General features: G+C 44.2%; 1 protein-coding gene across 7 annotated transcripts in view; it reads right to left on the reverse strand.

Annotated features, from left to right (window-relative positions):
- GALNT8 (polypeptide N-acetylgalactosaminyltransferase 8) overlaps positions 1-11,417 on the reverse strand; it is a 62,599-nt gene extending 51,182 nt beyond the window's left edge. For all 7 annotated transcript variants that reach the window (XM_046681412.1, XM_046681403.1, XM_046681438.1 and 4 more), the window contains exons 1-2: positions 11,088-11,417; positions 2,629-2,926 (exon numbers count right to left, since the gene is read on the reverse strand). In XM_046681412.1, coding sequence (XP_046537368.1) covers positions 2,629-2,926; positions 11,088-11,298 — 509 coding nt within the window. In that variant the 5' untranslated portion in view covers positions 11,299-11,417. The remainder of the gene's footprint in view (positions 1-2,628; positions 2,927-11,087) is intronic.
- Between the last annotated feature and the right edge of the window lie 215 nt (positions 11,418-11,632).

Consider the following 11,632-nt stretch of genomic DNA (forward strand, 5'->3'; position numbering starts at 1 on the left):
ACTACAAAAACCTACAGCTAACATCATACTTAATGGTAAAATATTAAATGCTTTCCCTCTATAATGAGGAACAAAACGAAGATGTCTTCTCTCACCACTTCTATTCAGGTTCTAACCAACCAACTAGGCAAGAAAGTGAAATAAAAGGTGTCATACTGAAAAAGAAGGACAGCTCTCTCTATTTGCCAATGATGTAATCTTATATAGAGAAAATCCTAAAATATCCTCTAAAAACTATTAGAAATAATAAATGAATACAGCAAGGTTACAGAATATAAGATCAATATATAAAAATCAATTGTGTTTCTATAGAGTTGCAATGAAAAATTTGAAACAAAATTAAGAAAATCATTTCACTTCCAATAGTATCAAAAAGATAAATACTTAGGAATAAATTTAACAAAAGTAGTGCAAAACTTATACTCTGAAAAGCCAAAACATTACTGAAAAAAATTAAAGAAGACCTAAACCAAAGGAAAGTTTTCCCACGTACATGGATTGGAAGATTTAATTGTTAAATTGGCAATGCTCCCTAAATTGATCTACAGATTCAATGCAATCCTTATCAAAATCCCACTGGTTTCTTTGCAGAAGTTGACAAGCTAATCTTCAAATTCCTATGAAAAGTCAAGGTCCCAGAATACCCAAAACAATCTTAAAAAGAAGAAAGTTTGAAGACTCGCATGTCTTGATTTCAAAATTTACTACAAAATTATAGTTATCAAGACAGTGAGTTACTGCCATAAGGATAGACCTACAGATCAATGGAATAGGATTGATATCTAGAAATAAACCCTTACATTTATGGCCAATTGATTTCAATAAGCGTACCAAGACAATTCAATGTGGAAAGAGTAGTCTCTTCAACAAAGGGTTCTAGAACAATTAGTTGGGCACATGCAAAAGAATAAAGTCAGACCGCTATGTCACACCATGTACAAACATTAATTTAAAATGTACCAAAGACCTAAATGTAAGACTAAAATAAATCTCTTAGAATAAAACATAAGTCTTCAAGACCTTGCATTAAGCAATTATTTCTTACATATGACACCAAAAGCACAAGCAACCAAAAAAAAAGTAGATAAATTGGACATCATCAAAATTAAAACTTTTGTTCTTCAAAGAAGATCGAGAAAGTGAAAAGACAACCCAAACAATGAGAGAAGACATTTGCAAATCATATGTCTAATAGGAACTTGTATTTAAAATATACAAAGCACTCTTGCAATTCAACAGTAAAAAAAAAAAACCCGATTTTTTTAAAAAACAAGTCTCTGAATAGACATTTCTCCAAAAGAAGATATACAAATAGGCAATAAGCACGTGAAAAGATGTTCAGAGATATTAGACATAAGGGAAATTTCAATCAACACCACAGTGATATACCACTTCACACTCACCAGGTTGGCTGTTATCAAAAGACAAACAATAAAAATGTTGGTGGGGATGTGGGAAAATCAGCGCTCTCATACACTGCTGGAGGGGATGGAAAATGATGCAGTCACTTTGGAAAACGGTTTAGCAATTCCTCAAAAGGTTACATGTAGAGTTATCATACTCCTAGAGAATAACCGAGAAAAATGAAGACATATATGTACACAGAAACTTGTACATGAATGTTCATAATAGCGTTATCCGTAATAGTCAAAAAAGTGGAAACAATCCCAATAGCCATCAATGACTACATAAACAAAGTGTGGTATAGTCACACAACAGAATATTATTTGACAATAAAAGGAATGGAGAACTGATACATGCTAGAACATGAATGGCACTTGAAAACCTTATGTTCAGTGAAAAAAGCCGGTTGCAACAGACCCCATATTATGTGATTCCATTTAAACAAAAAATCCAGAGTAGGCAAATCCTTAGGGACAAACAGTAGATGACTGGCTGCCTAAGGATGAGGAAGCTGAGGGCAAAAGGGGAGCAGCTTAATGGGCATGGAGTTTCTTTTTGATGTGATGAGAATATTTTAAAATTGATTATGGTGATGGTGCACAGCCCTGTGAATATACTAAAAAACATTACATTGTACACCTTAAATGGATGAATTGTGCAGTACGTGAATTATATCTTTGCAAAGCTGTTATTCAAAAAACTTATGAAGAAGAGTGGGAGAGGCAGAAAGAAAAAAAGCAATGGAAAGGGGAAACAGAAGGAGAAAGAGAAGAAAGCCTCGTTAAATTAGAACTAATAACAAATAGGAATCCAAGCAGAGACTTTGAGGCAAACACTGCGGAGATGGAGAGCTGTTAACTTCGGTGTGACTTGCACAAGCCCTTTCTCTTTCTCAGCCTCAGTTTACTCATCTGCAGAATTACAAGTTAGACCCATCCCGTCAGACATCTCAGGATCTATGTTTTTCTGACATCTCTGCCCATCTCCAAGGAGCTGTAAATACTGGTTGAATCAGTTATCTTCTGGGGGCTGCCATTATAAAATGAATTAAAAGCAAGAACTCTGCTCAGTCAGCCTGCCAGAACTTTCTATGCCCTGAACCCCTTCTCTACCAATTTCCCACTCCCCCAACTCTCTTTCTAACCCTTGATTTTTTGCTGCTCCCAAAGCTCATCCTGAAGTTAAACTGAGGCCTCTAGGAAGCCCAACCTTGGTCCATCCTACCTGGAGTCTCGTGTGTCTGGGATGGCACGATCGAGGGGCAACTGGTCACTGAGGTAAACGTTGTAACCGAACTTCTGGAAGAGGTCCTGGGCCCTTTTCTGCTGGGCCTCAGAAAGACCCTCGCCCCACTGCTGGAAAAGCTGTGAGTGTGGGAAGAGTGCTTTTCTGGGTTTGTCCTTCTTTGTGTCATTCGTCTTGGTTTCCACTACCTTTTCAACAGGATGCTCTCCGTCTTCCATCCACTCCATTGTGTTGTCCACATCTTCTTGCTGCCTCATAGTCAATTTCATAATTTCTTCTGCAAATGAAGGGCAGAGGGGAAAACATTTCAGCCAACCTTAGTTACCTGGGCATTGCTTTCCATCCAAATTTCCTTGAAATGTTTTCTCTCCACATTCTAAATCTACAAGCTTGTCCCAGAGGATGTGATATGTCAAGGGAACTTGTCAGAGCCATGCTAGGCTGTCCTGAGAAGGCATGTACTAGAACATACCTCTCCTTTCAGCCCCATCAGAACTTGTCTATCCAGAGTCCCACACCTTCAAGATGCCTCTAGGAACTGTGATCTGAGACATAGATTAATAACAAGCTAATATTTTTCAGAATAAGACCCAAGAAGCAGTTACATTAGAATCATCTGTCATGATTATTTAAAGATGTAGATATCCAGGCTTATCCTCAAATCAACTAAATCAGAATCCCAGGGTCAGGTGGGGATGGGGGTAGCAGAAGATACCAGAATCTGCATTTTTGACAAAATCAAGGAGTAATTCTTTTGTGCCATAAAATGTAAGAAACATCATCCTACACCATGAGTGGCTAACAAGGGTGAATCTATTCCACCCATCACCACCATTACCCACCTGCCCCTTCACTTCTCCTGCGTTTGATTCACCAGGAACTTTTAAATTGGAAATGTCCTAATCTCAGTTTGCAGCTTGCTTGGTCATAAGAATGTCTTCAAAAGCTTGTTAAAAATACAGAATCCAGGGCCGGCCCTGGGTAGTGGTTAAGTTCGTCATGCTCTGCTTCAACAGCCCAGACTAGTGGGTTTGGATCCCAGGCTCAGACCTACATCACTGTCTGCCATGCCATGGCAGTGACCCACATGCAAAATAGAGGGAGACTGGCACAGATGTTGGCTCAGGGCGAATCTTCCTCAAGCAAAAAAAGAGGAAGATTGGCAACAGATGTTAGCTCAGGGTGAATCTTCCTTATCAAAAAATAAAGACATACAGAATCCCAGGTCTCCTCCAGAGATTCTGATTCAGTAGGTCCATGGTGAAGCCTAGGAATCTGCATTTTTAACAATTGCTGCAGATAATCTAACGGTCATGTTAATCTGAGAAACACTGCGTTAACTAGAACAAATGAACAGTCACAGACCCAGGCAGAGGAGGCCTTCCAGGACCCATGACATCAACAGTAATGATTTTGGAAAATAGCCTACAAATTTCAGAGCACTCTGCCATCCATTGCTTACTTCACCTTGACAAGAGCCCTCTGCCACTTCTGTCTGGAGAGTCTAGCATGTGCACCTTGAACACCCTCAAGCTCAATTCTGTGAACTCCACAGAGAAAGAGAAAAAAGTAATTATTTAGTGCAGGTGCTTCTGTCTGCCAATCCACTCAAAGACCCAATGCTTCTAAGTTAGGGCTGAACATATAATTCACTCATCAGATTGGGGCACTTTTCAGAGTGGATGGAGCACAGTTAAGAATTATGCAGCAGGTGTAACCAGGACAACAGGTGTAAACCAGGACTATTCCAGGACAACCAGGACTGACCAGCACCCTATACAAAGGAAGCAGGAGAATCTGTTAGTCTCTCAGGGGATGACTCAGCTTAGCCAAGTCTGATTCTGGTAATAAATATATCGTCCCCTCATTGCCGTCAAAACCAGTGTCCTTGTCCCCAAACACAAGGCCCATGATATAGCTCCATCTTGGAGCCTGGGCATGTGACCATTTGCCTGGGAATATCATGAATAGAAGAAAGAGAAAACAGTTTTGCCTGACTCTGCCTCTGGCTGCCACTGCCACTTGTCCCCGGCCAGGTTCCCCTCAGCTTGCGCTGCCTTGCTGCCATCATTTCTCTCTCAGTGAGCGCTTGCTGCATCACAGAATTACAGACAGACTCCAACAAGCTCCTCTACCTGTTCTCCAAACATAGGCACCCCCGTCCTGTCCTCTGTCCTCTCCTGATGATCTCGTCTATCCCCAAGGCCTTGCCTTTCCCCTCAAGGCAACTGTCGCCCCCCCACCCGACACACAATCTGCAGCTTTAGACTCAGGCTGCTGAATCTGAATCTCACCTCTGCCGCTTACAAGTTGCAGGAGTTCAGCAAAGTATCTTAACTTGTCCACTTCCCCATCTGTAAAATGGGGGTGATAGCAGCACTTGCCACATAGATTTTTGGGAGAATTAAATGGGTTTGTTCACATAAAGCATTTACAACTGTGCCTGTTGATGTGGATCAAGGCTGCCCCAGGGAGAGAAGCCCAAGGCGTCCTGGCCTACTTGCTGATCTATATCACCCTCCGGGAAGCATGGGACATCCTGACCCGATTTGTATCTAAAGTTATGAGACCACATGATAACCAGACCCCACCTGCACTGATACCATTTTCACAACTTTTTTACATGATCTTTCCTTTGTCTTATAAAAAATAACTCACATGCCCATGCCTTATAATTTAGCCCCGCCCTCAACACACTGCAGCTCTTCACTGCCCATGGGTCCTGTCGCCATGCTATTCTCTGAATAAAAGAGCACTACCACTAGAACTTGAGAGTCCAAGAAATCTTTCTTTTGACTCCTTGGCTCACAGAGCCCGTATCACCTGTCACTTAATACTCGGTCAATGTTAGCTACCATTGTCATCACTGTTATCATTATTATCCAAACTGGCTATTGGAGACATCTCTCACTTGCTGTTTTCCAAGTTCTCCAAATTCCTTATCAACTGAATTCAAGACCTTCCCCCCAAGTCTCCTGAGGCTCCGTCCCTATTTCTACAAATGGTACCAACTGCTCTCCTCCCACCCAGCCAGCCCCCAAACCTCAGGTCTCCTTTGACTCTCTCCCCACCCCTATTCAGTTGTCTATTCGTGTAGGGTCTACCTCTCCTGGGCAGAACTCATCCTTTTCTTTCCATTCTATTCCAGCTCAATTCCTTATTGACTGTCACCTGGACTGTTCACTCACCAAAGAGTTAGTGAGCATCTACTCCAGCTACTTCCTAACCACGGTGGCCAACAAGATAGGCTGATAACTTGCATTCCCACAGAGATGTTAAGAGGCTCCCTAACCAGGCTCCCGTCCCCTTCCGAACTGCATGACCACGGCCAGGGGATTTCGCTTCTCAGTGCTTTAGATTTACCAAGTACCTCAGGGGGCTTCTGTGATAACTAAGTGGATTAATACACATGGTGCACTTAGGACAGGGCCTGGCACACAGTAAAGCTTGGCTCTTATTCTGGTTTCTCTGTTTCCTCTGCTAGAGGAGCCGGGTGAGAGATGAAGAAGGGTATTGAGAAAAGCGGAAAACTTTTTAAACTGTTATGCTAAGAAATGGGGGTGAGAACTGATTTGTGAAACATGGAAACACTGTGGGGCCAGGAGAGGGCCAGCTGAGGAAAATGACCCTGAATTTGTAGTGGCTCAGTTATGGGAATTATTTCAGCAGTGCTTAGTACTGAGGTGAAGGCACAGAGAAGATGGGCAACCGATTTCACACTATGTTGGGGGATCTTAGGAGGTTGCAACAGAACAAGTGTGCAACTGTTGGTGCCACTCACATGGACAGTGATCTTTAAATGTTTTTGTTCTTTTTTATCTTTACACTAAATCAGAGTATTCAGCTCCAGTCTCTGATGCACATCCCATCTCTCAAAAACAGAAATATCAGTCAAAAGGGAGGAAATACAAGATTATCAGGAACAAGACTAGCTGTCTGCCCCACCCAGAGACGAGATGTCTGCCCCACCTGGAGACCAGCCCCCATATAACTGGCCTGTCATCTCTGTTCTGTAAGATGAGTTTTAAGGACATTAGTCCACCATCTTCCATCTTTGCTGGCAAAAGCAAATGAACGCTTTCTATTCCACTGACTCGCCTCCTGACTTTTTGGCTAGTCTTACAGCAAGCAGAACGAGCCTGCTGCTCGGTAACACAATGGAGTTGTGGATAAAGGCAAGAGAAGAGTTGGGGCAATGGTGCTGTCACGGAGGAATGTTGAATGAGCATGCTGCAGAGTCACAAGGGGGTGATCAGGAATGGAATTTGTCACTTCAGAGGTGAGCAGTTTTGGGTGATGGCAAAGTCCAGTGTGCACCGTAGAAGTGTGAGGTGGGATGGAGGCAAAGATCTTGACAGGTGGGAAGGCCAGGGAATTGAATGGGTCACCCACAAGACACTGCAGTGTCCCAGGGTGATAGCAGGATTGAGGCAGACATGAGGACCGTGAACCTGAAGCCATTACAAAGTCTGTAATGAGTGCGAAAACTTGTCAGGGATGGGTAGAAGAAACTCTAGCAGAGGAAAGAGAGCAGCCAGGCTTTCCTAATAAAGTAAAGGGCTATTACCAGAGCCTTCCAACTCTCCCCTTTCTTCAAGTGGACCAAACCTAGAGCCGATTAGTATTTCCCAAGCCCAACATTGATTATGACACTCCTCAGCCTTAAACCCCTAAATGGTAACCGAGGCAATCCTCCATAGGGACCCACTTAGTTCTCACTAATCCTGCCTTGACCCACACTAAATGCTGACAGATCAATAGGATCACCTCTAGCTCATCTAGCAGCTCCCTGCAAGTTAGAAGAAATTTCTAAAAATCCTTTTTTGGATGATTACAGCCCAGGGGCACCAGCTTGGTGAGGGGACAGTCCCATGGTGTTTCCTCCAGGCAGAAGCAGCAACGTCACACCACACAGCTGATGAGCGGATCATGGGCTGAATTTCAGCTACACGTACAGCCCCTAAAAGGGAAGCAGGAAAGTCCTGTAACTGGGGGGAGGACGTGTTTGGAAGGTGGCATAAAATTGGCCCAAGGAGAAGGAGAATCAGCTATGGAAGTGCTTAAGGCCAAAAGAGAAGGTCAAAGCAAACTCGGGAGGAAACACAAATGAGTCTTTCAAAAAAGACTCATGTGGACACCAGGCATATTTGCTCTGGTGGAAAGTAAACAAGCAGAATTTTTACAATACTCCCAATAGAGTAGTATTTTTATTCAAACTCTTCTGTACTAACTGTAGGGGTCACATGGTGGTCCCGGGTTCTCTGTGCCCTTAAACACCCCTACATTGCTCTTGGTCAACCTCTGGTTTTTCTCTTTCATTCACTGTTGTTACTGGGAAGTCATTTGGACCTGGGCACCCTGGAGTCAGTTTGAGGATGTGAGTTCAGAGTCCAGCAGGATGAAAACAGTGTCGTTAGACCATCCCATGACTTACACTGAAGCTTTCCAAGACCCAAAGAGGACACAGCCAATGGCGTTGCTCTGGCGCCTCCTTTGAGTACCCCTAGGGAGGTTCCAGAAAATTGCTTTACAACCACCAAGCCCTCTCACAATTATCCTTGTGTATTTGCTTTTGCACTTGGTAGTTTACCTAGCTTGCCTCAGTATCCGTACTGACTGAGGATTTTCTTCAATCTTGTTGAAGGCAATGGACAAACAGGATCTCTGGTGACTGAACAGGCTTCCAATTTCGGGAAGCCCTTCAGGAAAGGAGAGCATTTATGATCTGGGAACAGGGTCCAGAAGACATTTTGAAATTCATCTCAGGTTTACAGAGTCCCTAACACCACATCATTTTAGAGTGAAGCACCAAGAATAACAAGAAAAGGAGGAACTGGTCATTGCAAAGAAGGAAAGGGAAGTAAACTCGATGGCTCCGGGTGGCTTTTAGAGACATGCTGTGCCCCAGCTGAAGGAAAGAAAAGCCAGGCTTTAGGCAGAACTCCTGCTAGTTCAAGGGTATTTCCTGAGTAGGCTGAGCCAGTAGGGTGAGCCAGAGAGCTGGTGCGGTCTGGGTGTTCTGCCAAGGTGTGACAGCGACCGCCCAGGTGCGCAGGCATCCTCTCAGTGACGCTGTACTAACTGAGCATGTTTGCATAGTCAATGTCCCACCCAGCCGGATGTACTCAAAGCTAGGGCTTCTGGAGCTGACAATCTTCTCTCTGTTTCATCTACCCTCTTCCCCTGTGTCATTCTTCCCTTCATCCCTGTCTGCTTATCCTCTGTCCTCTCCTTCCTACAATCATTCATTCATTTATTCATCCACTTAATTTCTACGTCCCAGGCACAGGGAATAGAGTGAGAAGACACTTGCTAAGACTCTCTTTAAGCCAGCCCTTATGAAACTCACCTTTCAGGAAGTTGTACCACAATAAAATATAATGAGTCTTATGAGGGAGGATGTAGATGGTGCTATGGTGCTTATGCCTCCCTCCCCCTCCCCCATCTCATTTTCCCTTTCTTCCTCATGTCTCCACGTAAACGCTCATCCTCTCTCCCCGGACTTGCATTTCTTTGCTCCTTTTCTGTCCTCATCTCTTTGGTCCTCTCTCATCTCCCCAAGCCTCCTTTTCCTGCTGTCCTCCCTTCCTTTTTTGCCTCCTGTCTGTCCTTTCTTCTATCTCTCTGCCTCACCCTGAACCTTGCCAATTCTCAATTCTCATTTTAAAAGACACTTTGCCCACCTCCAGCCCCCACGTGCACACACTCACACATCTGTGCAGCCACCGCCCTGCTCACACTTTCAACATGCCCCCCAGGGGCGTTTGATCCCTGTCCCATGGGAACAGGGGAAGCACGGCTGCTTCCTCTCACTGGACTCAGATGCCAAGACACATAGAATTCATAGGACTTAGAGTTTCACGGTGAGCCAGAATCAAAAACAAACCCCAGAATTTGTGTGAACAGGTTAAAATTTGGTGAACCTTGAGGACATTATGCTAAGTGAAATAAACTAGATGGAGAAAGACAAATACCCTTTGATCTCACCTGCATGTGGAATCTAAAACGAAGAAAGAAAAACTGAGCTCATAGACGATGAGGATCAAGGCTGCCCCCGGGAGAGAAGCCCAAGGTGTCCTGGCCTACATGCCGATCTATATCATCCTCTTGGAAGCATAGGACGTCCTGACCTGATCCAATCTGATTCATATCCAAAGTTATAGGACCACCCGATAACCAGACCCCACCTACACAGATACCGTTTTAATAATTTTTTACATAATCTTTCCTTTGTCTTGTAAAGAGATAACTCACATACCTATGCCTTATAAATTTAGCCCTACCCTCAACCCATGTTTGCAGCTCCTCGCTGCCCATGGGCCCTGACCCCACGCTATTCTCTGAATAAAGGGGCAATACTACCAGACCTTGAGAGTCCAAGAAATCTTTCTTCCAACTCCTTGGCTCGCAGAGCCTGCAGCAGTGATAGGGAGAACAGACTCGTAGTTACCGGGGGAAGGTGTGGAGGGTCAGTGAAATGGGGGTAGGGGGTCAAAGGAACAAACTTCCAGTTGTAAACAGGTCCTGGATATGTGCTGTACAGCATGGAGACCATGGTGAATAATACCTATTGCATATCTGAAAGTTGCTAAGGGAGTAGATCTTCAAAGTTCTCATCACAAGGGAAAAAAATTGTAACTATGTGAGGTGACGGATGTTAACTAGACTTATTGTGGTGATCATTTTGCAATATATACCAATATTGAATCATTCCATTGTACACCTGAAACTAATATAATGTTATATGTAAAGTATCTCTCAATAAAAAAAAGAGGTTAAAATGTGGCACACATCAGTTTATAGAGTGCTTCCTGCGTATATTTCCCGACCCTGTGAGGTCAGGTAGGGGTCTTCTCTTCATCTGCATTTACACGTCAAGAGCCTGAGGCTGAGAGAGAGAAGCACCTGCTCCAAGTCAGGCAACCATCGCAGTCATCTCAGGATTCGATCTTAGGTCCTCTAACCAGCTGCCATTAGTTCCTGGTAGGAGCTCATAGCAAAATGGAAGGAGACCTTTGTCCCAGAGCTTGTCACCTCTATTTCACAGCCCCTGTCACACAAAGGCCTAAGGACAGGCTGTGCCTAGATGCTCCTGAGCCTCTCAGGGATTGTCATTCTGAGCCTCAGTCTCCCTGCATGTATGTGTTTATGATCAGGCATGTGTACAAGTGTAGACACACCCCTCCCCCCCACTCACACAGACACACTCTGCTCCCCTCCCCTCAACAGTTTGCTCTGCTTCGCACTAATTCTCAATGCTCACCTCTCATTCAGAGGAATAGAATTCAGTGCCAGATGCTTAAATGGAGCAACTGAGAGATAAGAACCTGACCTTTCACTCATTTTTTCCTCCATACCCTTTTTTTTGTTTGTTTTCCTAAACACACACACACACACACACACACACGATCCCCTCCAAGTTAGTGTTATGAACTTACTCAGGTGCTGCAAGTCCACTTCCAGGGAAGAGAGTCTCTTGATCACTGCCTTGTTCCATTCAAACTTAGGCAAATAAAGCTCCCTTCGGAGACTACTTGGAATTACCTTTTGTAAAGTCCCCTTGGTATAAAATACCAGGAGAAGATTGACAGCAATGGCCAGAGTCAGCCCAATGCAGAGGACTTTGGAGACATTTCTCCTGCGTGTCATCCCTGCCTCTGACTCTGCCACTCCCGAGGGGCTGAGTGTGTCACTACCCAGGCAGGCTAAGGATCAGAATCAACTGAGCCTGGTCTCCGCCGGCTGCATGGATGACACCCTGTCTGCTGAGCCAGATGATCTTCAGGTGGGAAAGCTGTCACAGCTGTCTGACTTCTCCCTGAGCCAAGTCAGGTGGAGTGTGCCAAGCAGCCATCCAATGACTGGCAGGCCACGCAGGCACATGTTGCAATGTCTCAGAAGTCAGGTTAACACCTGCTCCCAAAGCTAGCTCAGATTGCAGGGTGTAACTATGTACGTGACGCATGTTCTCTCTGTTCTTTCT

This window comes from Equus quagga, chromosome 1 (assembly GCF_021613505.1).
Source record: "Equus quagga isolate Etosha38 chromosome 1, UCLA_HA_Equagga_1.0, whole genome shotgun sequence".
Classification (NCBI taxonomy): domain Eukaryota; kingdom Metazoa; phylum Chordata; class Mammalia; order Perissodactyla; family Equidae; genus Equus; species Equus quagga.